This window comes from Neocloeon triangulifer, unplaced genomic scaffold (genome assembly GCF_031216515.1).
Source record: "Neocloeon triangulifer isolate White Clay Creek 2 clone unplaced genomic scaffold, ASM3121651v1 ptg000012l, whole genome shotgun sequence".
In the NCBI taxonomy this organism is placed as follows: Eukaryota; Metazoa; Arthropoda; class Insecta; order Ephemeroptera; family Baetidae; genus Neocloeon; species Neocloeon triangulifer.
Genome location: NW_026775554.1, coordinates 11615802 through 11639162, shown reverse-complemented (window position 1 = coordinate 11639162; position 23361 = coordinate 11615802). Strand labels below are relative to the sequence as shown.

The window sequence follows — 23361 nt, the reverse complement described above, 5'->3', positions numbered from 1 at the left end:
AAATTTAATGTGATAAGAGTTATTCAAATCTTTGAAATGTAAATTCAATTAGGTTAAAGTTAATATTCATATTTAGGGAGTTTTTTGACAATTATAAATCTAATCAAGCTATGCAGCATATTGTTGTAAAATCTTATAGCTGCTGATCTCGCCATTTTCATATTAATATTTAATAATCCTTCAATTCAGAAATACATGCATCAAAAAGTTACCCTTCTCTCACTATTGATCTCACGCCGTGCATGCATCGATGTGTGCGACCCTATACGAGAAAATTATACTGCGCAGCGCAATTTCGCAGTTAACAAGAAAACTTTGCCGAATAAAAAAGCTTTGGGTGCCATTTTTGTTAACAGCCAGGCATTTTGCAGACTTCATTCTTTTCTCAGGTCGTCGTAACGAGAAAAAGTCACATGTAGGGAACTGATGACGGATCGACCGATTTTCATTCCGCGAGTCGTTGAACGAAACGAGCGCAAAAAATTTCTGCGTGGCCTTTCCCTCGGAAAACTTTACTTTTTGCGGGTGCGGACGGACGGACGGACGGACTTTTCGCCTGTTCCGCCGGTTGAAATAAAGAATCGAAGCCCCATATATATCGAATAAAGAGTGACCGTGCGGTCATAAAATTGCCGGGTCTAGCAACAATGCCGGGCCGGCGACGCTGCTGGACCCAAAACAAGCGACGGGTGTCGCTCGCTTTTGCGCGCCGCCAATATTTATTGGATTGGCAAATGCCGATGTTTAGCTGCGCGTGTCCCCGACCGATGAGGAAAGTGGTGTTTTGGGCACAATTACGGCCTCTAAAAGTTCTGCTGACTCCAGTCGATTGTTATTGCTCGGCGAGCAGTCGCTCTCTGTGCAATAATTTGTCGCCGCGATAAAATAAAAAATGCCCCCGACGCATCTCTTACCGCAATGAAGCTCCGGTCTTTCTCTCTCTCTCTCGTCAGGCAAAAAATCATTTTTATTGGGCGGACGCATAAAGTTGCCGGCAATAAAGGATGAAGTTTTGGTTGCTCCAAAACTTTTTGCCTGCTGCTGCGTGAACTTCTATATAATGTAACGGGGATGACGCTCGATTAATTACTCCGGCAAGCCAACTTGGTTCAAATTTGGCTTGCGTGTATAAACGCGGTGTAAAAAGGAGGCTGTGCAGCGATTCGCGTCTTTTTGCTGCCATCGATGATGATAATCAAGCAGATATTGCCGAGGGCGATGGAAAGATGGGAACTAAAAGTTCAAAAGAGGCATTTTTGGCAAAGAAATGGTAATGGTTCCCTCGTATTGCATACCCTTTTGGAAGCTTTCAAAGCTGATTACTTTTTTATTACTCACATTTGCTCACATTTAAATGGAATCTGCACGAAGGAGGTTGACATTTTTTCACCAATTTCTGTTTCAAATATGCTAGCCAATGAATTAATTATGTAACACTGTAGAAATTAATTAAGTTGATATTACATAAGATTGATATAAATAAATATATAAAAAACCAAGACGCAAGAAGCATAATCATTAATTTCAACTTCTGCAATCATTTAGCAAAAATAGAAATTTTACGTGATCATATTTTGAAATTCGCAAATTGTGAAGAGAAACTATTGATATAAAAATATTCTCTCAAGCTTTTTTATTTTATTATCCTTCAATATCTCAAATTGAATTTTTTCACTTTCTATACAATACCCACAATTTGGGGTTTCTTTTGGGCAACGAATGCGCCGCGTTTTTGTGGGCGGCGAAATTCAATTCCTGTGGCGCGCCTCACGCGGCAGGAAAACGATTGCTCTCCAGTTTAATATTGCAAACCGATTACCGCCGCCATAAATTCCGGCCGTCGTTTTTCCGCCCCGAGCCGCTCGTTCCGAGTAAGAGAGATGGGACGAGCTGTCATTACTGCAGCGAGCTTTTTTTCCCGCAGAGGAAAAAAACTATGAAAACGCATAATATATAAAACTTATTCAATTTCGCCACAAAGTAACAAGTTGCGGCACAAACCAGGCACAAGCTTTATAAAAATATTAAATGCACCATGCAAGAGCTAAAAGTAGCTAACTTTGTACATTTAATACTGGGAATTTGCATATTATATTGATGGGAATGAAAAATATAGAGTTATGTTCCAAGAACCTCCCACTCAATATTTCGCAAGTATAGTGCACCGGCGCATGATGAATTAGCTCAGAGTTAACCTCGATGTGTGAAATATGAAATGGCAAAAAAAAAATTAATGTAGCATAGAGTGCACGTCTGGCTGTCGGCCTCTTGTCACCCATTCATCTCCATCGCAAAAAGGAACGCGATAATAAATTTCGCGTATACTTACATCTCTCTTCGTCTCGGCACCCCATTGCATTAGCATTCATTCGTCTGCAGCGCCAGCTTCTTTGTGCGAAATACATGAAATGACCTGCATAAGAATTTTTACTGCTGCACTCGGCGCGGAATATCACCACAGAGTCCATAGATATACTTGCTGGTGCATCTCTCGCGCTGCTGTGACGAGAGACGCTGCGGCCATATTAAACGCGCTGCAGCCACGGGTCAACGCGATGCCCCTGGCCACCGCCGACAGCAACCCGCCAGGCTCTCTTGCGTTTTATGAGCTGGCTACATTAAAGGAGGGATGTGAAGTAAGAAGCTTAATGGCAACTGTAAAAAAATCAACAAAATTAAATTTTGTTGGGAGATAAATTAGTTAATTAAAAATTTTAATGAAAACTATAAACAGGGCTTCCAATTAATTTAATTAGAATTTTGGTTTACATTCGACAAGAGTTGATAATAGGCATAAACTTATAAAAAGAGGATTATTTTATTAAATGCCTAGGCGCATACAACTGGGGCGTAAATTGCACCCTTCTCAATAAGAAGTTATAATTACGTAAAAATCTTCAACCAGCTCAAGATTTTCTACTTGATTTTGCCAAATAGAACATCTTTTGTAATCCTGTAGAAAATTTTAAAAAATTTTTTGTCTTCAAAATTTGACAAACATCATAAAATGTGAATAATTATTCCACTAAAAATTAAATTTGCATATTTGAAATTGAATCTTCTGTAAAACAATTAAATTGAAGCAACTGCAACAACTCTAGACTGCGTTCTATGTTTCTTTTGATCGATCATCCGCACACTATTGTCTGCTGTGTGTCCCACAAGTCTTGAGAGTTCCAACAATGTTCTGCCAAATGACAGATGCATGCATTTTGTATCTGCTTGCGCTTTGGAATTTGCATCGCTTTGAATGCACTCGAATGAATGCGAAACTCGAGCTCTTCTTATAGTGCACAAAGTAGCCGCGCGACATTTGTACAAACGTCTCTCGTACGTTTTTATTTTAATTCGCGACAAAGCCAAGTCCTGCCTGACAAAGAATAACTAAAGTGCAACTCCGCGGAAAGGTTTTTCGCATATTTTTATGAATTTGCGATTTTGCAAGAGATGCCTCGCTCGGACTGTACATTTTTCCCGCCCCAGCACTAATAGATTAATCTTTCCGTGTTGCGCCCCATGAATGGAAATGGGCGAATTGAGAGGCGGGCTAGCTGTCCTGGCCATACTGCCAGCGTCGTTCTTGGCTCGTTCGCTGCTTATTAATACGGACTGCGCGCTCACAGTCCGACCACCATAGCACCGACGCACGACAAGGAGTAATTTATATGCGCTTATCCGATAATGCTCTCTCTTCTCACTGCGGCCACTTGATGGGAATGCGTGATTTACCGATTTCAGCTGCACCATTACAGTGAATTTATTCCGTGTAATTATACGGGCGGCTCAGCTATTTGTTACAAAAAGGTCCACCTGTCATTTTCGTCATTCTCTAAATGCATTTTTCTACACAAGACATTGACTTTTTACAAAATATTGGGAAAAAATTCAATTCAAAATTCAAAATGATATATTTTATTATTGCATTTAATTTGATTATCCGTAAGTCATCTTATTAAATATTATAAATGTATTATTTACCTTAACAAGATAATCAATTATTTCTTTTTTAAAGATATTTATACATCTTGGGTGATAATTTTAATTTTCCCCCATTTTCTCTGTTAAAAGAAATCAATTTAAATTTTATTAATATGGGGTGTCAATGACCCAAATAAGAGACTGATTTTCAACTCAAGAAGAAACATAACATTGTATTTTACTTTGAGCAGAGCAGTTTCTTTTGCCATATTTTTCGAGTCTATCTTTGCAATACATCTGTGTTGAGCTATCAGATTGGCAGAAGCTATAATTCTCTAGCATTTCTGTAAATAAGCATATGCATTCAATTCCAATCCTACTCTTCTTTCTCCTTGCCAGATTTTTTTTGTTTATTTACATTCTGCATATTTTTTATATTTGTAATTTTTTGCTCTTGATATTTTGCAACGGAAAATCTGGCTTGTTTTGCTCATTCAGGACACTGGATTCATCGATGCATAAATTATTCCAATATTTCTCTCGGGACATTTGTAGAAACTGCACAGAGAACAAATAATAACACAAATCGCGCGCGTTTTATGGTCGCAATGCACTTAAGTGCCTTCTTGCATACCGTCGACGGCGAATGCGATCAGCCGAGATTTATGCGCCGACCGACTGAATGGGACAGCGGAATTTTTCTTCCTTCAACACATAGTAGTCGTAGTATTTTCAGAGAGGGAATATATATTTAGAAAGCGAGAAACGAAGCGGAGAGAAAAATTGCCGCCGACGGCACCCCCAATCTCTCCGAAAAGCAATGCAGCCCTTTCTCGCTTTCTTCCCTCGGGCCGAAGAAAAAGAAATTTTGTTGACTCCCGCCGTTTTTTCCATTCGCAGGAGAGGAATGTTGCTTTCGCCAGAGTAGAGCCAGAGAGATGACCTCGACCGAGGAAATGGGCGAGCTGCTCGCCAGTTTGCCGACCGCTGTGTTCGAGGGGGCGACCAACGACACGGCCAACGACACTTTCGCCAGGAACGACTCCGACATCAACCAGTTCTACTTTTACGAGGTAAGCACTGATCAACCCCTGCCTTAGTCATTCACCCCCAAGAACTGTATCTGAGATTTCAGCTCATTTATTTTCCCAACAACAGAGCAATAAACTACGGAAGGGTAAAAGTTCAATCACTCAAGTTGTCGATTCAAAATGGTTCAGCTTTATAAATCTGTTCTTCTGTAGATTACAGAAATTTTGGATACTCCTATACCTGATAAATCAGCATTAAAAAGTGATTCCGAGATCCGAGATTAATTGATTATAATTTATAAATTGAATTATTTCATTAAATTTTGAAGAAAATTTTTGTAGCATTAATTTATATAGATATTTACAGCAAATTTTATAATTGATGTTTTTTATCTTAACTGCTTCAGTCATTTACAATGAAAAGAAATAGCAATGGTTGGGAAGGAAAATTACATTACTGGAAAAAAATTAGACCATCTTTATTGAGAATTTTACCAAAGAATCTATTGAATGGAAACATTCTGCCGCAGCAATTAAGTTTGTGACAGGAAGAAATTAATTCCACTTTCCTATTAAAAAATGTTTAAATGTTACACAAATATTTCTGAGCTTGCTGACATTTTTATATATAACTTAATTTTAATATAGCATTATTTGTTTGCAACTTAATCTAACAAATCCCAAACGTGACAGTTTTCCCAATTAACTTTTTTTTCCTCTGGCTCATCTCCTGCAATTTATCTTGTCAGACAGTTTTGGGCCACCGATTTTTCCTTTTTGCCCTCTCGTGACGTGGTGTGTGACACGTGCTAGGATTAGTCGCAAAACTTAATTTGTATCAAGCCTGCGTATATATATGCGTCGTGTCGCCGGATTATCTAGATTGACTGCTGCCGGCAGCCACCGTGATTTGATACGAATCGTCTCTCCGGTTGTCACTAAAGCGGGAGAGAAGCGATTAATACAATTGCGCGCAAAATCTCGCGTGTGTGTCTCTCTCGGTCTCTTGCAATTTAATTTGCAGTCGGCGTTATTTACGCGCGTGACTAATCTCTATCGCGGATTCGCTCGCTTTTATTGGATTTCTCCTGCGCGAATCGCATTTGCATAGCAATAAACTTCTGTCCATGGCACCGAGCCTTGAACTTTTTAATCGAAAATTCTCTCCCTCGGCAATGCTCCCTCTCGAGAGGAGGTTTTTTCTAGCTCGGCCAAGGGCTTGATGTCGATTAGGCGTGGATTTGCTGTGGTTCTTTTGTACAAGTCTCGATGCAAGGTCGTTCCAGTTTGTTAAATGTCAATTTACAAAGTTTTTACTCTTCTTCAGAGAGAAAGTAAACTAATATCATTGATTAGAAAGTAATTATAAGAATTACACTATTTAGCTACTTTATTTGAATTAATTACATGGTAAAATCATTGAAATGTAGCATATGTTTTTATTTTTATATTTATTGAGAGTAGAAAAATAAGCTTATTAAAAATTTCAAAATGAATTTGTAAGTTTTCACAATTGTCTGTCCGGACGTAAGCAATTTTTTAAAAAGTAAAATGTATATTAAAATTTTAAGGGAGAATTTATGAATGAATTCCAAAAAAAAATTTCCTTTTTTTACAAACCAGGTTCAAACTATGATGAACTGTCACACTTTATTATTTGTCGAAAGCTGAATTCATTATTTCCTTTTTTCTAATGCGATCCATACAATCCATTAAATATTCACCTCTTGTTTTTCACCCCCGCATCATGGAGCACGTTTTTTCGCTAATACCCTCGGACAGTATAAATAGATCAGGAGTGACACTTTTGGCGAGAGTGACAATGGTGCGGGCCGAGAATGCTCCTGGCCGCTTATGCATCCCGCCCGGCCGGCCGGCCGGAGAGCTGCAGAGCCATTTGTGAATTTTCCATTACTTAAGAAGGGGCCGCCTGTTTGGTCGTCTGCTAAGCAAAGTGGAAAATTACGTGCAAGCGAGGGTCGACCAACAACAGCAGAGCGGTGGAAAAGTGTTTTCCCGCATTACCCAAATTCTTTTCGCCTCTCCGGCGGCTGGCGGCGGCGACCATCTAATTACATTTCGCTCCGAGTGCAGCGGCGGCGGAAGAATTGGAATTTGCGTCACTCTCACTCTGTCGCCGGCGTCTCCGGGCTATCACTGTAGCTCAGCAAATTGACGTTTGCAAATTTAATAATGTGCGCCCGGCCTGGAATTTGCCGAAAAACAGCTCCCTGTTATGAGAGTGGTGCTGAGAATTTTTCGCAAATTCACCCCTGAGGCTTCTGGAGAATTTTTAATATATGTGAGAGCGCTTTGGAATCCTTAATTTTCTCATTCCCGTAATTTAATGAGCACCACCTTTCCCAGTCATATTGAAAAATATTTGTTAATTCTGCATTTTTTTTCTTTTTTAGAAACATGTTAAATTTTCAAGCAACTTTGAAATTTATTACTAGTACATGCAATTTCTCTCATTTAATATTTTTGTATTAAAATAAATATTTTTGATCTAAAAATACCTAACTTGGACAAACATTGAGCTATTTTTGTTTGCTTTGACTTGAAAGCAGGAGAAATTAAATATACCAACAAAGATTTTTAAGAAGTTGAGTTTTTTTTATAAATTTTGAATAAAATAAAATGCAAAATAGCATGTGATAAATCTTTAGATAGACGCTTCTAATTTATTCTAATTCTAATGAAAAAATCGATCCCTTGTCAAATAAATCTGCAACGACTACAACGTTCTTTTTCATTAGAAGCGTTATTAGATACTTGCAAACTCTGCTCACGTTTCACTGAATTACAATAATTGCTTTGGAAACCGCTGCACCTAATAGGTATAAGGCAGTTCCAAACTTCCACGCTGCAGCTCTCCGCACTCTTTCTAGACCGACGTGCTGAATGTGTCTGCCAATAATAAAGCAGAACGATTACACGTTCCGCAAGTTCTGCTGCCACACAAAGCGAGAGTAATTGAATTTTTAATAATTGTATCAACCGACGTGGAACTTCTCAATAATGGCCACTTCCTCTGACCTTATATAAATGCCAAAGAGAGACTTCCTTTTTGCGGCAAAGTTGCTTTTCGAGAGGGAACTAGTCACCTGCATAAAACAAGCGGCAAACAAAGTTGCGCGACGGGAAACCAGGAGAGATGAGACTTTCCAACGTGGTGCATCTCACGAGAACATCGTTTTTCCTGTAGCAAATAAGACAAAGTTGAAATCGAGCCAGAAATATGATATTTCGAGTGGCACGATTTCTCGTCCGTATTAGTCCGATGGCATTTGCGAGAAAAAGGGTGCCGCGTGCCCTCGAATCGTACACAAGACATTATGCAACCGTGGAACTTTGAGATCAATGCAGCGTGCAGCTCGCGTGTGTGTTTGTGACAATCGAAGCTAGGGGACGGATGCACTCGGCTGCCCGTTAAGTACATATCTGATGGCCGTGTTGTTCCTCGTGTGTCACTGCACAGAAAGCGCTGACACATTTCGCTATGTTGTCTCTCTCAAGGGAGCTAAAAGATAGCCGCCATTTAAGACAAAAAAGGCAGAGATTATGATGAATGGCCTTGATATGAATCTAATAAAAACAATACGTCAAACCCAAAAATCACAGTTTAAATAAAAATATGTTGACAAAGGTTTAAGGGGCATAAATTAAAAAGAAAATGATTTTAAATAAAAAATTATATTATTTGTTGTCTAGTGAAAAGAATTAATTTGAAAATATTCTTAAACTTGTTTTTTTTTTTTAATAACAAAATTATTTTAATGAAGGATAAAATCAGGTATCTTTATTTCAAACTTTTTTCCTATTTTTATTTAGTATCCTATAAATTTGAAATTAAAATTAAATGGTATCTTTCTTCCATTTTAATTAAATGAAATTTCAAAGTTAGCAATATCCTTTGCAAACAAAAACTTGCACGCATGTATATGTGTTTGTAATTTGAATAAATCTGTATAAATATAATTATATACAACGATTTCTTATGATTTTATATTAAAAACTCTATATTCATTATTTGCTGTCAAGAAAAAAATAAGTTGGTGATTAAATCGTATCTTTTTATTAGAAAAAAATTTTATTTCAAAATTTTTTCAATTTTTTTTTTAACATCCTTTGAATTTTAATTGGTACCTGGTATCTTTCTTGCTTCTCAATTAATGGAAATTTCACTATCCAATTCATCAAAAAACTTTCAACCACGTTCTTTCTGTTCCTAATTTGAATAATGCTGTATAATTATATAAAAAGCTAAATTTTAAATTTATTTAGAAAGTGTTGACAGCAAAAAATAAAACACACGTCGGTTCTATCAAAAATCTATTTTCAATTTTTATGCAAACTGCATTCAGCTTTGTTTTTGCATAGTTACAAAATCTGCGGTTGCCAACAATGTTCGCATCATTGAAAGTTGGCCTTGATTTTGATGGCAGCCCTTGTGTTTCTTGCACATATCTTATTGCAAAAGCTCCCTTTTTATAATGCGAAGTTACGAGCGCGACGCACAAATACAGGGTTGAAGGGTGGTGCAAAGGTTGCGCTTCGCGGAACCCGCACAATGACTTGTCCCGCTCGCTTTTAAGCCCAGGCGTGCATTATGCCCTGGAGTGAGTGAGTGACTCCTCGCTCGCTATTTTCATTGTTAAAAAGAGAGAGAGCAGGGATGCAAACTCCATCATGCACATACGCTCGCAATTCTGCACACAAGCAAGTGCATCAAATGTGCAAAAAAAAATTGCCACAGTCTGCATCAGCCGCGTGCACTTTTGGAGCTCAACAGATGTTATTTACGACAGATATAAAATGGACGTGTTGCATGCTCGCCGGGAAAAATCATTTCACGCCTCGTGAATGGAGTGGCTCGATCTGCTTTGCATTTCGCACTGCACGGCGGCTTCCGCGTAATTAAACTGTAAAAATATGGGTTCGCATTGTTTTCGCCATTTTTTGCAGCGGAGCCTTTTTGCGCTGGTGTTGACGCGCGAAAATGCAAATGCAGCCGAGAACGTTTTATGATCTGGAAACTGTAGATTTCATTTTTCCTCCTCATTGCAACGTCTTTATAAAATCTTGAAATTATGCAACGGGCTGAGAAAAGTTCACAAAGTTTCAATAATAAAAAGTTTATTCTTGGAAATATTCTAACGTACGCTATACACAAGTTTTTTTAATTAATATAAATTGCGTCTATTTTTCTTAATTAATTGTTTGAAAATGAATTAGTAATAATGAGTGAGAAAAGACTTCTTATTGACTATCTTTTCTTTCGTCCCTGAGATTTTCTCTTCAAAGTCAATTTTTCTCCATGACCATCTGCGGGAAGCGCGAACCGCCCCCGACGGTGGTGTTTGCGCATGCAAATCACCCCCTTTGGAGAGATTTCCCTGAACGAGAGGACTTTGCCCAGCCTTTTATTCTTTTCTCGGCGTCATTACCTCGCACCGACGATGCAAACGCCGCAACCCTTTTGCGGCCACTCAATCATGTAAGCCAGCTGCTCTATAAATTCAATCGTCCAAACAGTCGAAGGTTGTGCGGCTCGCAAAGAAAGAAGAGCCTCTTTTCCCAAGGGAATGTTTGCAATTTACCGAAGGAAACCCGAGAGAGAAGAAGAAGCTCAAAGCCAACTGCGCGAAATCAAAACCAGCCTGGCAGCTTCTGCGGAATTATCTCCCACTGATGCCTTTATGGCCACGCGAGAATTGCCAAGTATGTTTCTGACAAGAAGAAAGGCCCTTTTTAACAGGCCAAATAATGCCGAGACGTGCGCGAACCAAACACCATTATCTCCCTATTATATATTTTTGTTCTTTCTATTTATTGATTTGCGTTATTATGTTCTATGCGTTGCTACATCCAACCTCGCTCACTATAATAAATAATGTTCAACACCATAAATCATCAGCCAACTTCATTGTGTATAGAGGAACAAAAGTTTTCACTTTTTTTGCATGACTCTCCGAAACCATCCGTTTGTTTCCTTACACCAAAGACCCATCTATAATCTACGAAATAATTGCGATAAGCGACTTGATTTATGAAGAAAAGGGAGGAAGCTTGCATCTATCGGTACAGTTGCAACCCTGGCCTTGGACCAAAAAACTTTTTTTTCCCCAAAGAAATTGCTATCAAGAAATCTGGACTGTTCTCGAAAATAAAATCGAAAAAAAGCGCCGTGGGCAGGCTGGCTCGATTTCCTTCGTGGAATGATAAACGGATGACTACTTGATGTTCATATTTTTTAAATGTCGGGCATTTTTCACGTTGGAGAGCAGAGGGAGCGTGAGTGCCAAGAATTTGAGCCAGAGGGTACCGAGAGCGGACGGACAGGCGACGAGAGCGGTCGAGAGTGAAAATTCACTTTCCTGCTCTTTTGAACGTAATAGGGGGCGAGATGTGATGCCATTAATCAGAGCCAGCAAATTCGCCCGAAAGACGATCCACCTTTTCGGTGTTAATATGCAAATTAAAGTGTCATGCATGGGCCGTGCAGGAAATCTAAAGAGCGACTAATTAGAACCAAGCGCGCTCTTGAGCGCGATTGAAATGAGATCGTGGATTAAATTTGTGGGCCGGACAACAAAGTCAGACGGAGAGAAAGAGACGTGTAATAATTGCCTTGGTGCAAAAAATTGTTTAACAAAACAACGCGCGAGCTTTGTACATACTATAACGGTACCAGTTGAACAACCTATCTCGCATAATGTTTGAAGAAATTGCTCTAATAAAAATTAATTGTTACATGAATTTAAATTTCTTGTCCGAAGCTTAAAGGCGAATGTTCAAGGATAAATATTCTTTCAGCATATTCACATTTAATTTGACTCCTTAAATCTAATTTCTTTATGCAAGCGAGTTTATCTGTAATATGATTCGTAAAAATTTGACTGTTTTGAGACAACTCTATTAAAAGTCTCTATAATAAGGTTTCCGAAAAGTTAGATCTTGATCCCTGCAGATTTTGCTGACCAAGTGACCACTGTAATGCAATTGAAATTTCTCTCTCACACACACAAAGAATGAAATATGCATTTTTTTTTTAAATTTCTAACTCTAGAGCATAATAACGCAAGTTAAAACTAAAATGATTAATTTCACGCAATATGAAACATTTTTTTTTAAACTTTATAATTTTGAAAATAATTAAAATATGAAGAATATTGAAGAACTGAGCAATTTCTTGATAGACGATTTTTCTTCTTCAAATATTTTGAATATTTCATTACTTCAAATAGAGTTTAAATAATTGAAATCACTTACTTTTGAATTAATGTTTAAAAAAAAAGTATCCATTATTTTCTGTACCATATCTGAATTAAACAAGGCTGATAGAACCAATTTGTATTGCGAAGGAAAGCCACGCGCACTTTGGCGACTAGTTGTATAGTTATTGAAAATCGTGTTGCCACGCAAGAGAACGGCGTCTCTCGTTAAATTTTATTAGCACCATTGCAATTCAAATGAAATTCAATTACGGAATTGATTCCAACGCCGAGAGAACATGCAGCGCCTAATCAGGGAATGAACGCGCTGTATGCTCTGCGTAAATATGTGCCGACACCGTTCGCAGCTCCTTCCAGCTGGGGAGGCAAGTCGAACCTAGTATTACACGACATGAAACAAAACCGCGTGTTTTCCTCTCAGGTGCTCTCAGTGACAGATGGAATTGAAGCGGGAGAATTAATTCACACAGGTGCACAAATACCCGGGAGCAAATTATGTCCAATCACGCATTTTTAATTCGATGGATGAGAAAAAAAACTCCTCCCGGATCTACTTCATTGGGCGTGTGTGCGACTAAGGTCATCAGGTGGCCATTCTATTATGAAGTTTTTTGCCCAGGCTCAGATTGAGCACCGAGAACAAGTGTTTATTTAAAATGTCCAGCAGCAGCACAAGCTAGAAGTGTGCCAAGCAAGTTCTTAGCCGTCACCTGTTGTATAATTTACGATTTTTCGTCAAATCAAAGCGAGTTTTAGAATCTATGGAGCGGAGAACGTGTTGGTTTTGAAAATGCTTGTCAGTCTCTCTGCCGAGGCACTCCGTGGCGGCGCCTTTGGAGATTTACTGCGGAATATCTCGAGAGCGGAAGTTGAGAGCAGAGCGTCTCTTGCCCGCCGAGCTGTAAAATGTTTGACCTCGATTACATCAAAGTGAGGTGCTAAAATTTATACTAACAATCTACAGACGCGTCCAGTGGTTGCGAATTAATGGAAGGGAGCAAAAGTAAAAAAATGTGGTAAATAAAACGGCCAAAAGATATACAAATACAGAAATAAACTGCTTCAAAAACCACAGAATTAATTTTAACAATTTTTTTTATAGAGAATACATTTTAATAAACAAAATTTTCTAAATATTTTCCGAAACTTTTTTTTACAAATTTACTACAATGAAAAAAAATAGGATATTAAAAGAGAAATTGGAAACACTACTTTTAAAAGTTAGAGACTAACAGTAATAAGGCGTTGGAAAAAATACTCACCTAGATTCTAGAAACAATTTTTGTAAAAGTTACTGACGCAATAAACATTTCGCAGAAAATAATTTACAAAGCTCTAACGCTCAACACGCAATTGCTACCGGCGACAGGAGACGAGCAAACGATGAAAAATTGCAAGTTAATCGGCGACCGCCCGCGGAGCAGCAGACCGTATAGATCACACTTTGCAGGTGTGCGCGATCCATTTCTCCGCAAATTCTAATATACAGCCGCAGAATTTGCTTGTTTTGACTTAGACGTGACAGATACGAGTGGCTGAGACGCCGAATAAATTTTCTTAATTAGCTAAAAGCAGATTCAAGTCGGTCAAATGTGTTTCGCTCTGCGGAGGTCTTTCAACTTTAATGGCAGCGTGTGCTTGTTATTTATTTGCAAATGAGTCGTTTTCGCGCGTCTGCCCGCGATATGACACGGCCGTATTAAAAGCAGAGTGCGTGCTGAAATCTTTACGAAGCGGATTACGAGCTTTCCGCACTTGCACTTTCGCCGCTCTGGGTCATCAGAGAGTATTTATGGAAAGCAGACGCGGCCAACACTCTCTGGAGATTGCGGTATTGCACCAACTGTTGGATGATTTCCCTCATTTTAATCGTTTCCTATTTCCTACTTCAAAGATGCAAGCGATAAATATTATGAAAAAGTTATCAATTTAAAATTTTCTGAAATTTAAGCCCTGAGATGAAAAATAACAATAGTAAAGCACTATAAAAGGAACGTAAAATTTTCTAGAAAACAATTTTTTTTGTAAGCTAGTAGTATATTTTAATAAATGGAGATAAATAAATAAAGTAATTATTGGAAATTTTACACGTTCGATTATTAAAAAAAAAAAATTATGATTTTTTTCAGTATTTTATTTGGAAAATTGTAATTCATAGTAATTATCGGGTTATTACTGTATATTTTTAGCTAGAAAAAAAATGGGATTGAATCTTCGTTTTAGATCCATTTTCTAATTCCTCAGCAGTCAAAAATCTTCAGGTACATTGAAGCTCGAGACTTATAGTCTATTTTCGTTTTTGTGCCAAAAATCACACAATCTCTCAAGATTATAAATAATGCAGCATTCGACGGTTAACCGATTTTGAGCCTTGTCAGCACCTTTTGTCACCGCATTAGCGTGTCGCCATCCCAATTTGTGCTAACGTCGCAAAAATTACCATAATTCCCCAATAATGACCGCGCGCTCCATCCAAGGCGCCGAGAGACTCATTATCCGCGAAATGCCAAAAGCGCGGAATAAATTTGCCACTCTTTGATTATTTGCCAAACCACTTCCGAGAACGCGACCTGCCCTCAAAGCCGCCAACCGCATTCACAAGATTCGATTCCCGGGATAACATAAATTTTCGCAGAGAAGAATCAGAAGAAAGGAGAGCTATAGAAAATTAGCAACGCGGCAGCTAACTAGGAATGTCAATGACTAATTACCTTAATTACCGCGCTGCCCGCAATTATACACTGGGTTGCCAGTGCGATTAATTGCTTTCTTTGTTGCTTATCTGCCTCTTTGCGCGCCGCAGTAATTATTCCATTTATCCGCCTTACTTGGTCGACTGTATAATTGAAGCGTTGTTTTTTAGACATTTTAATTATCGGAAAGTGGAAAACTGTTTTATTTTGTTTTAGAAATTGCTGCTCACTTATGATGACATAATATAGCAACAAATGTAGATTGAAGCTTTTTTTTTCTTCTTATGCCGAAGGTTTGAGTTTTAAGTCATTCTTCTTCCTAGCTATCCAGTAGACATGGGCTTCTTTTTCTATCCTGCTCCAATGGTCAGGTAATGCGTCGACGTCTAACTTAAGTTCGGGGCACCTAAATAGGTGCTCTTTGTCTTGAGGTTCTAATCCACATAATTTCTACAAATAAATTTGAACGAAATAATATCTTAAACCTATACTTTTTTTTAATCTTTCACTATTTATTGATTTATTCATTAAAAAATCTTTGCTTGAATGTATGAGATGTAATTTTGGAAAAGGAATGAATAAGTATTACTAGAAACTAAATTGTAGTTTGATGGAAACTTCCTTATATATTTCACCATCTCAAAGACCTATAGTACTATCTTAATGCTTACATTATATAGCCTGCTGGTTTGCAGGTTCTCTAAAAAGAAGCATTTAGGATGACATTTTCTAAATTAATATTGCGGCTAAATTCAAAGCGGTGTAATTAATCACTGCCGTGTGCAGATTGTAATCTCGCGCGAGACGCACCTAATGGCATGAATTATTAAATACACAGTACTCTCCTGCCCGATATTACTCGGTTGCTTAATAGTCCCGCGAAATAATAAATTATTAGCCTACGTTTATGCGAACACAGCATACATGTGTCTTTGTAAGGAGGAAATGGAATGGGTTTGCAGCTCCAGCGGTTAATTTACTTTGTTGCCCACCAGACCATTTCATAATGAGAGAGAAAGAATTGTAGCAAATAAACGTAACATCATTTTCAAGAGGAAATTAGAAAATGCTCCCCACTGCAAGAGTTAAATATCTTGAAAACACTATTTAAATGAAAATCATTTGTAAAAAAGTATTACTGTTAATTTTTCTTTTTGTTTTGTATTTTGTTATTGTAAAAATTTGTATGTAAAATTATCATCTTTTCTCTCAATTATAATAACTTGTATAATTTTTGAATGTATAAATGATGTATCCCGTTATGGGCAGCAATTGCCTTTGTGATAGATCAATAAACACAATTTGCAACTAAAAAAAATCATTATTATATGAGGTGAAAATGATAAATTTCTGCTAAAAAAAGACATTTAAATTAATTTATAAAATTAATTTTTGAATTATTTCAGTGAAATATATGGAACTTGCACACAAAAGTATTTCCAAACCTTGCTCTTTGCATGTTGTAAAATATATTTGACCACAGCCGGATAGAGCATTTCATTGCTGGGCGGTTTTTGCATGTGAGTATTACTTTTGGAACATGGAGTATCCATTACAGAATAATGTTCGCCGGTCGAAGAGGTCTCGCGCTTACGTCCAATCGATGCTTATCACCTTGTTATGTACGACTCTTGGAATTTTTAAAATTACATTTAACATGCCGTTTATGGCTTCATTTATTATGCGCCTCTTAACAATTTTTTTGATCTCTCTGAGTATTTTGGCAGAGCGTAGGCTTTTTGCTTTTGCTGCTCTTTGTCTGTCTGTCTCTCTCATTATATCGGCGTCTGCCGTTGAAAGAAGCTTAAATCAATCAGGGAAAATAATAAAAGGGGCTGTCATAGAGAGAAGAGCAGAAAAAGAGCAGCTCTGCGATTTGCGAAACAAAACCAGTTGTAGCGGCCAAACCAGAATGGAGCATCATTACTGGATTCCAAAGGGAAAAAGCTGAAAGGCGTTTTCTGTGAAGCATTTTGTGGCCAAATTAAGACATATTTCATCAGAAAAAGCCGCAGATATGTGTATCGGGTAAATCTGGACTGGTCCGTTTGCGAAAATTAGTCGCTGACGTATTTCTTGGAAATCGAGTACTTTTGTCTCTCATCAGTTCAGTTCATCATTATTGTGTGTCATGCGGGTCTCATTTCTCCAGGCTATAAAGTTGCTTCTATGACGTCTTTGACATTAGGAGTTTTATCGACTCTTGGAAGCACAAAAGGATAAAAAAGGTGCTTTGCTTTTTACCGTAGAAGCTTCTTTTGGATTGTGAGTTTCTGGAAAGTTATATTTAAAATTTTCTTGCGACTCTTTCAGCTAATGCTTGAATTATGTTTATTTTATGAACTTTTGATGCTCTGACTGTGATAAGATATTTTTATGCTCTTTTAAAGCTATTTTTGTACTTTACATACCTTCATACATAGATTCTCATACCGTCCATAATTATATAAAAAGGATGGATGTACAACAAACGAAAAAGTTTTTTGAAATAATAATTGGTTACAACACCGCTACACTTTTAAAAGGGCGCTAAAATAGAACTGAATGGGTGCATCCATTTTCTCCGACTGCATCTGATAAGACTCTTCCAAGTACCAGAGCACAAACAACCCACCCGTCAAGCGGGAGAAACGAAATAAAGAGCACGAGAGAGACGGTCATTAATAAATAAAAATAGTAGTCCTCCTGCGGATAGGAGAAGCTGCAGATCGTCGTTCGTGCAGCTCTGTAAAATATATAATACGTATACGTGAGCATTTATTTTTTGTACTTCGATTTTCCGTGCGCTTTATTCCTCTTCTCGTCTGCACTGCGGCGGCTCCTATTTTCTTTTCTTATTCCTGCCGCGATGACGAGTTGCTCTGCTCAGTGTAAATAAATAAATTTGCTGCTGCCGACTGCATCTCTTAGCATAAGCGTGCATCGGCCGTTTTTTTGATCGCAGATTAATGCACTTTTCCTCTGACCGACGCGCCCACAGAATATTCAGCCAGAGGGTGAATTTCCGTTGCGTATAATTAACCCTCCCGGTTTGATTGATGGCGCTTGGGGTGAAATTAAGCGGCCACTTGCCGCTGGATTATTTTCCAGGAAGAGCTTTCTATGTGAAAAGTCAGCGCCAGATTTCCTCCCGCGCGCCAAGAGTTGTTTATCTGAGGCTCCATACGCGAGATAAAGGGATTTCTTTCACCCTTTCGGCGAATGAAAGGGGGTGGTTTTCCCATTAAATGAAGCACTTTTCCGCCGAAAGAGAAGATAAACAAGAAGCGGAAACCCACCAGCGATGGCATTATATAGATTGGCTGCAATAAAAAGAAAAAAAATATTGAAAAAATAAATGTAAATAAGGCTGCTGAAAATTCTTTTAATATAAAGTTTTCAAAATATTTCTTGCAAATTTTTGGTTGAATGATGGATAAAACGCGTAGAAAAATACATTGAAACTTGCATTTTTTTTTTAGCCAAAATTTTGACTGTGCTATTCACTTAGAATTGGCCCCATTATTTTATATAATGAAATAAATAATTTTGGAATTCATATACTAATTTATTTATTGCATCTCTTATAATGAGTTTTGAATTGGAAATTATGGACTAAAAATGGAATCGTTTAATTCTTTTCTTACAATTTGTTTTAAATTCAGATCCTACACAATCCTTGCCATTTTTTATTATTCGTTATCGGACTTAAACTACTAACTTGCCTTCTTTGAATTGGCGAAATTAAGCAGACAAAATATTATTTTTCTGTTTTAACAGCTCATGAAATCATGCAATATTTTATCACTTTGATGTTGATATTATTTTTTTAAACAAACATATTCCATAAAATTGGGTCATTTATTCGTAACTTTTTCTAGATGCACGTTTTTATTGCGAGAAAACACACACCTGCTTTGTTGCATTCCAAGGAATGCTGCTGAACTTGGCGGTAATTAAATTTGCCAACAGGCTATGTAGTCATACTAAAAAATCCATGTTGAGAGCGTCTAGCTCTTTGAGTGCAGCTGTAATAAGTCCTCTCGAGAGAAGACGTGGCGCACAAAAAGAACTCCACGCCCGAGTGGGCTGTTGCTGGTTTACATAAAGTTTGTGTACTAAAGTTTGCAGCCAGAGGAGCGAAGTCGGCAAACTCATTACAACATGACAGGGAGACTGACGTCCCTTTTGACGAGTTGTTTAGTATCAAGCTCTCTTTCCTGGTCTTCTTACTTGAAATGTATTACTCATCTCTGCAGGTTCTGTTGGTTGGATAACGCACACCATGTATATTTGTTATCTACTATCGAATTGTCAAAGACTGCTGGATTTGGTGTTTTCGTCGTGCACCTGTGACCTGCGGCAAGTAACTTGAGCCGTGCACCGACTTGCGTTTCCCATAAATTCTAGCGAGAAAATGGTCTGGGGTTCTCAGTTCCCAAGTAAGCATTCTCCCTAATTTATTTTGATCCATTATCCTATATTAGTCCTCTGACTAGGATTTGGAAATTTGCTGATATTTAATTAATAGAATCTCCCCCTCAATTTAAAAATTTTTAAATGTTAACATTTCTTATCCTTTGGTGAGTATCAACCTTGCAAAATATTTCTAAAAATCTGAAAGGAAAATAATATAAATTTCTAATGAGAAATTTTAATGCATACATGATAATGAAGTATAAATTAAATCCTCATTTTCTTATAAATTGGCCGAATAACCATTTTTCATTGCAATAATTTTCTTTTTTGCTAGAAACAAAATTTATTATCATTTCATTAAGCACATTAATAATTTTTTGTTTGTAACAACTGATCTTTGTTGTTTTTTTTTTCATTGAAAATCTATTGGTTATTGCTTTTCTTGTAAGGAGATATCAAATTATAATTTTGATGATTAATTTTTAATAAAATCCGTTTTTCATCGCCTTGTAGTAGTTTTAAAGATTGAAACCAACGTGCAATTTTAAGCAGGACTTTATTTCTCCATTGTTCTGCAGAAACCTTCTTACCTTCTTACACCTTTTCCTGCAGTCGTTGAGGTGTAGGAGTAACACTTGTTCGAAACTTCCCGCGTTTAGCGCAAGAAATAATGCAAGTTGAGATATTTTCCCGTCTTTCTAACAACCATTTGCCTGGCAGAGCCTTTTCGCACGCCGACGATTCGCTTTTAGAACTGCAACAATGCACACAATTTCGCAGAAAAGTAAGTTTTCCTTACGAGCTTTACTTAGCACCGAGCCGGAGAATGCGCGCGATTCATTTTCATTTCGCACGTCTTTTTCTTTTTTCCCGACAGCCCGATAAAAGGGCTGGCGATTTTTTCTCCAGCATCTGGTTCCATCACGACACAAGAAGCCGGCAGGGTACATAATGTGCGCGCAGCAGCTTCTTGTAGCGAGATATATATATAAATTTCCATGCGAGCATGCAATATTCTGGTGTATTGTGCGCGAGAGGAAATCGATACAAGGCGCGTCGGGCACAATAGGGCAGTGAAGTAACTTTGGCGGTGCTCCCCACACGCCTTTGATATTACGTTGTTTGCTTCGGTCTAGTAGTTTTTTACTTGCTGTTTCATTTTTCATTTTCAGATGACTGCAGTCGTTAGTCTAATGATTGGGAAAATGAAATTCTATACCTTTCGTGATGCATTATTTTTTATTATTTTACATTGGTTTTGTATTCGCTTCATAATATTATGTGTTATTCACTTTTATTTTCATTTTATTTAATATTAGAAGAATGTTAAATTAAATTGATTTAAAAAATGCCCAAATTTCATAAAAAAAACTCATTATTTTTAAGCAAACTGAGGCTAACAATAAGTCCCAATATAAAAATTTTGCTCATCAGCCAAAATAACCTGGTAGCATTTTTACTTGAATTGTACATAATATTTAGTTGCAATAAACGACAATTACAAATAATTTTACATAATTCAAGCATTATGATTATATGGTTCTTATTTGTTAAAGAAAAAAATTTAAAGCTATAATTCCAAAATTAAAGCAAAATCTGAAATATATCTCCTTTTATTTAAAGATTACTATAATTATTTTCATTTAAATCAATTTTTTCTGCTTGGATATTTTAATGAAACCAGTGTGAATGTTTTCTTATTGTCTGTTTACAGGTTTCTTTAATTGTGAAATTATATAATTTTGAAAAAAAAAAATTACTTTCGAAAACTAAAAAAAATCCCTTGAAAATATCAAATAATTGTCATCAGTCATTGTAATATAAAGCAGGAGAAATTAAGTGTAGAGTCAGGAATTATATAATTTGATGAAAATGGAACATAAATTAAGTTTGATTGAAATAAAAATTTCATATTAATTAAAAAGTTTTTCCATGGCAAACAAATTAAGTTTTTCTACTATCTTTTGAAAAGTTGAATAATTGGCGTTTTGTAATACCATCTAATAATTTCTTGAGGAATTGTTTACCTTCAATCTTCTCTACGAATCAAATGAGAAAAGCTCCCACTGAATTAGATATAAAAACTTGAGGGTGAAAATAATAAAATGAAACTGCAAAGAAGCATAAATTTTAAGTCAGCAAGTAAAATTCTTGTAAAAGTGCTGGAGCGTGTAAGTGGCAGACAATATAATCGCGACCTTGGAGCAAACGGCAATACCGATTTGATGCGAATTTGATGCGATCTACAATCAAAGAGTGTTATTTGCGATGAGCAGAGCTGCTCATCTCTCACTCACTGCCCCGAGCAAAATCGCGAGAGCTGCATGCACGCGCGCGAGCCGGCGAACGACCGAGCAAGGAGCAAAGACTTGGGCTAGGTCAGGATGTGGAGCATTCGCGCTCCTCCTCGATGGCCCCGCCGAGAATGCATAAATTACTGTAGCGGTGTGCGATAAATGCGGCGGCGAATCCATATAATGACGATGATAATAACACGCCAGCGTAATTACACGTGTGTGCGCGCCGGGCGAAATTTGTTCCGAGTATCCGAAGGGTCACAGAGAGCCGCGAGTAAATTTTGCATTTTTGCCGCGCATGATACAAATTGCTGCGTGTGTGTACATTGGCCCTCTTCGTTCGCATGATTTATGTTTTGTTTAACGATTTTGCAAGAACAGAGATACTTCTTTATTATCCTTGCTGATTTCTTTGAAACGCCCGTCGTAATAATTTTTTTATTTCCAACTGGTGCCGCGTCAGTCTTTTCTCTCGAAAGGATCTATTATTAATTTTACTGTTGTCGCTAGCCGTGTGTGATGAATATCTTTCTACTCTCGGCACAAGGAAAACCCGCGAGGAATTTTTATTTTTATTACGAGTGCTATATTTGCTGCGAATTATCTCCCCGCGGAGACGTTTCATCCTACTTAAGTTTTTATTATTCAAATTTTTATTCCTCTGCAGAAGAAGAGTAAATCCAAGTTAGCTTCTCTTTGTTGCACGAATTCCTTCTCACAGATTGCTGAAAATTTAATATGACGAGATGAAAGAAAACAGAGTATAGGTTTATTATTTTTTTTTAGCAAGTCATTCCTGGTTGTGGTGTATATTCAAGATATTAATCGTTTGAAAACGTAATTCCACTTACCTTCCATTTATAAGGAAAGTTTCCTATTTTAATTAAAAAGCACGTCAGTATTGAGGAAAAAGAATCAAATTTGAAAATAATTTTTTTCTCTTTTCGTTAATTTTGCAAACTTTTGAGAGTTTTGCTCCTCATTTAATTGCCTGTGACTGTAAATTTCTTAAGGAAATGCAAAAGTTAATTATTCAATTACCTCATTTATCACAATCTTAGTCGGATAATTAATCGCGATCGTTTGCACGACGGACAAGTATATGCTTTATTAAATAGGGCTCTGAGTCATTACTGAGTTAGTCCAGAATTTATCGCAGAACGGCATCTCTCTCGCTCGGCTCGCACAACGATTAAGCGCGAAATAAAGTAGCAGAGCGCAAATTCCTTTTCTCAATTATATTCCGCAGCACTTAACACGACGAGTAGTTGAACCACCACATTAACAAAGACCAGAGCTCGAGAGCTGCTGCTGGAGTGGCCCGTTGTAATGAGGCCCAACAGGAATAATGAGCCTTCCTCCGACTGACACTTCCAATTCCCTTTGATATTTATTTACATTTGCGTCTCTCAAATTGACTGTGAGATGCACATCTCTCTCAAAGTATCGATCCAGAGCTCTTGAAGGGAGATGCGCATTTTATCTAAAAATCCCAAAATAATGCTCTCAAAAATGTCAAAATTAGTGCTTTTAAATGGCTGTATTAAAAATGTAAGATTAAGTTGTAAATTGATGTAAATAATGTATTTTCAAAATTAAAAACCAACCATCTTAGTTAATTTTTTTTAATGGTAAAATAGTTAGAAAAAAATAAAGTATTTCTAACAGAAAAGACACTCTCTTTAAATAGCTTGGTAATTTATAAGCGATATTTTAAATTTATTTTTATTCTATTAAAAGTCATACAAACTGTAATGCAGATGATAATGTCTAGCAAGCAGTATTT

The 23361-nt window shown here is 37.3% G+C and overlaps 1 protein-coding gene across 2 annotated transcripts in view; it reads left to right on the top strand.

The window, feature by feature from the left end:
- LOC132196737 (cardioacceleratory peptide receptor-like) overlaps positions 1–23361 on the top strand; it is a 45359-nt gene that overhangs the window by 9221 nt on the left and 12777 nt on the right. The window contains exon 2 of one of the 2 annotated variants that reach the window (XM_059619578.1): positions 4819–4991. In XM_059619578.1, coding sequence (XP_059475561.1) covers positions 4857–4991 — 135 coding nt within the window. In that variant the 5' untranslated portion in view covers positions 4819–4856. Of the gene's footprint in view, positions 1–4818; positions 4992–19077; positions 19302–23361 lie in introns of those variants that run through there. The other variant, XM_059619579.1, reaches the window with a different exon arrangement.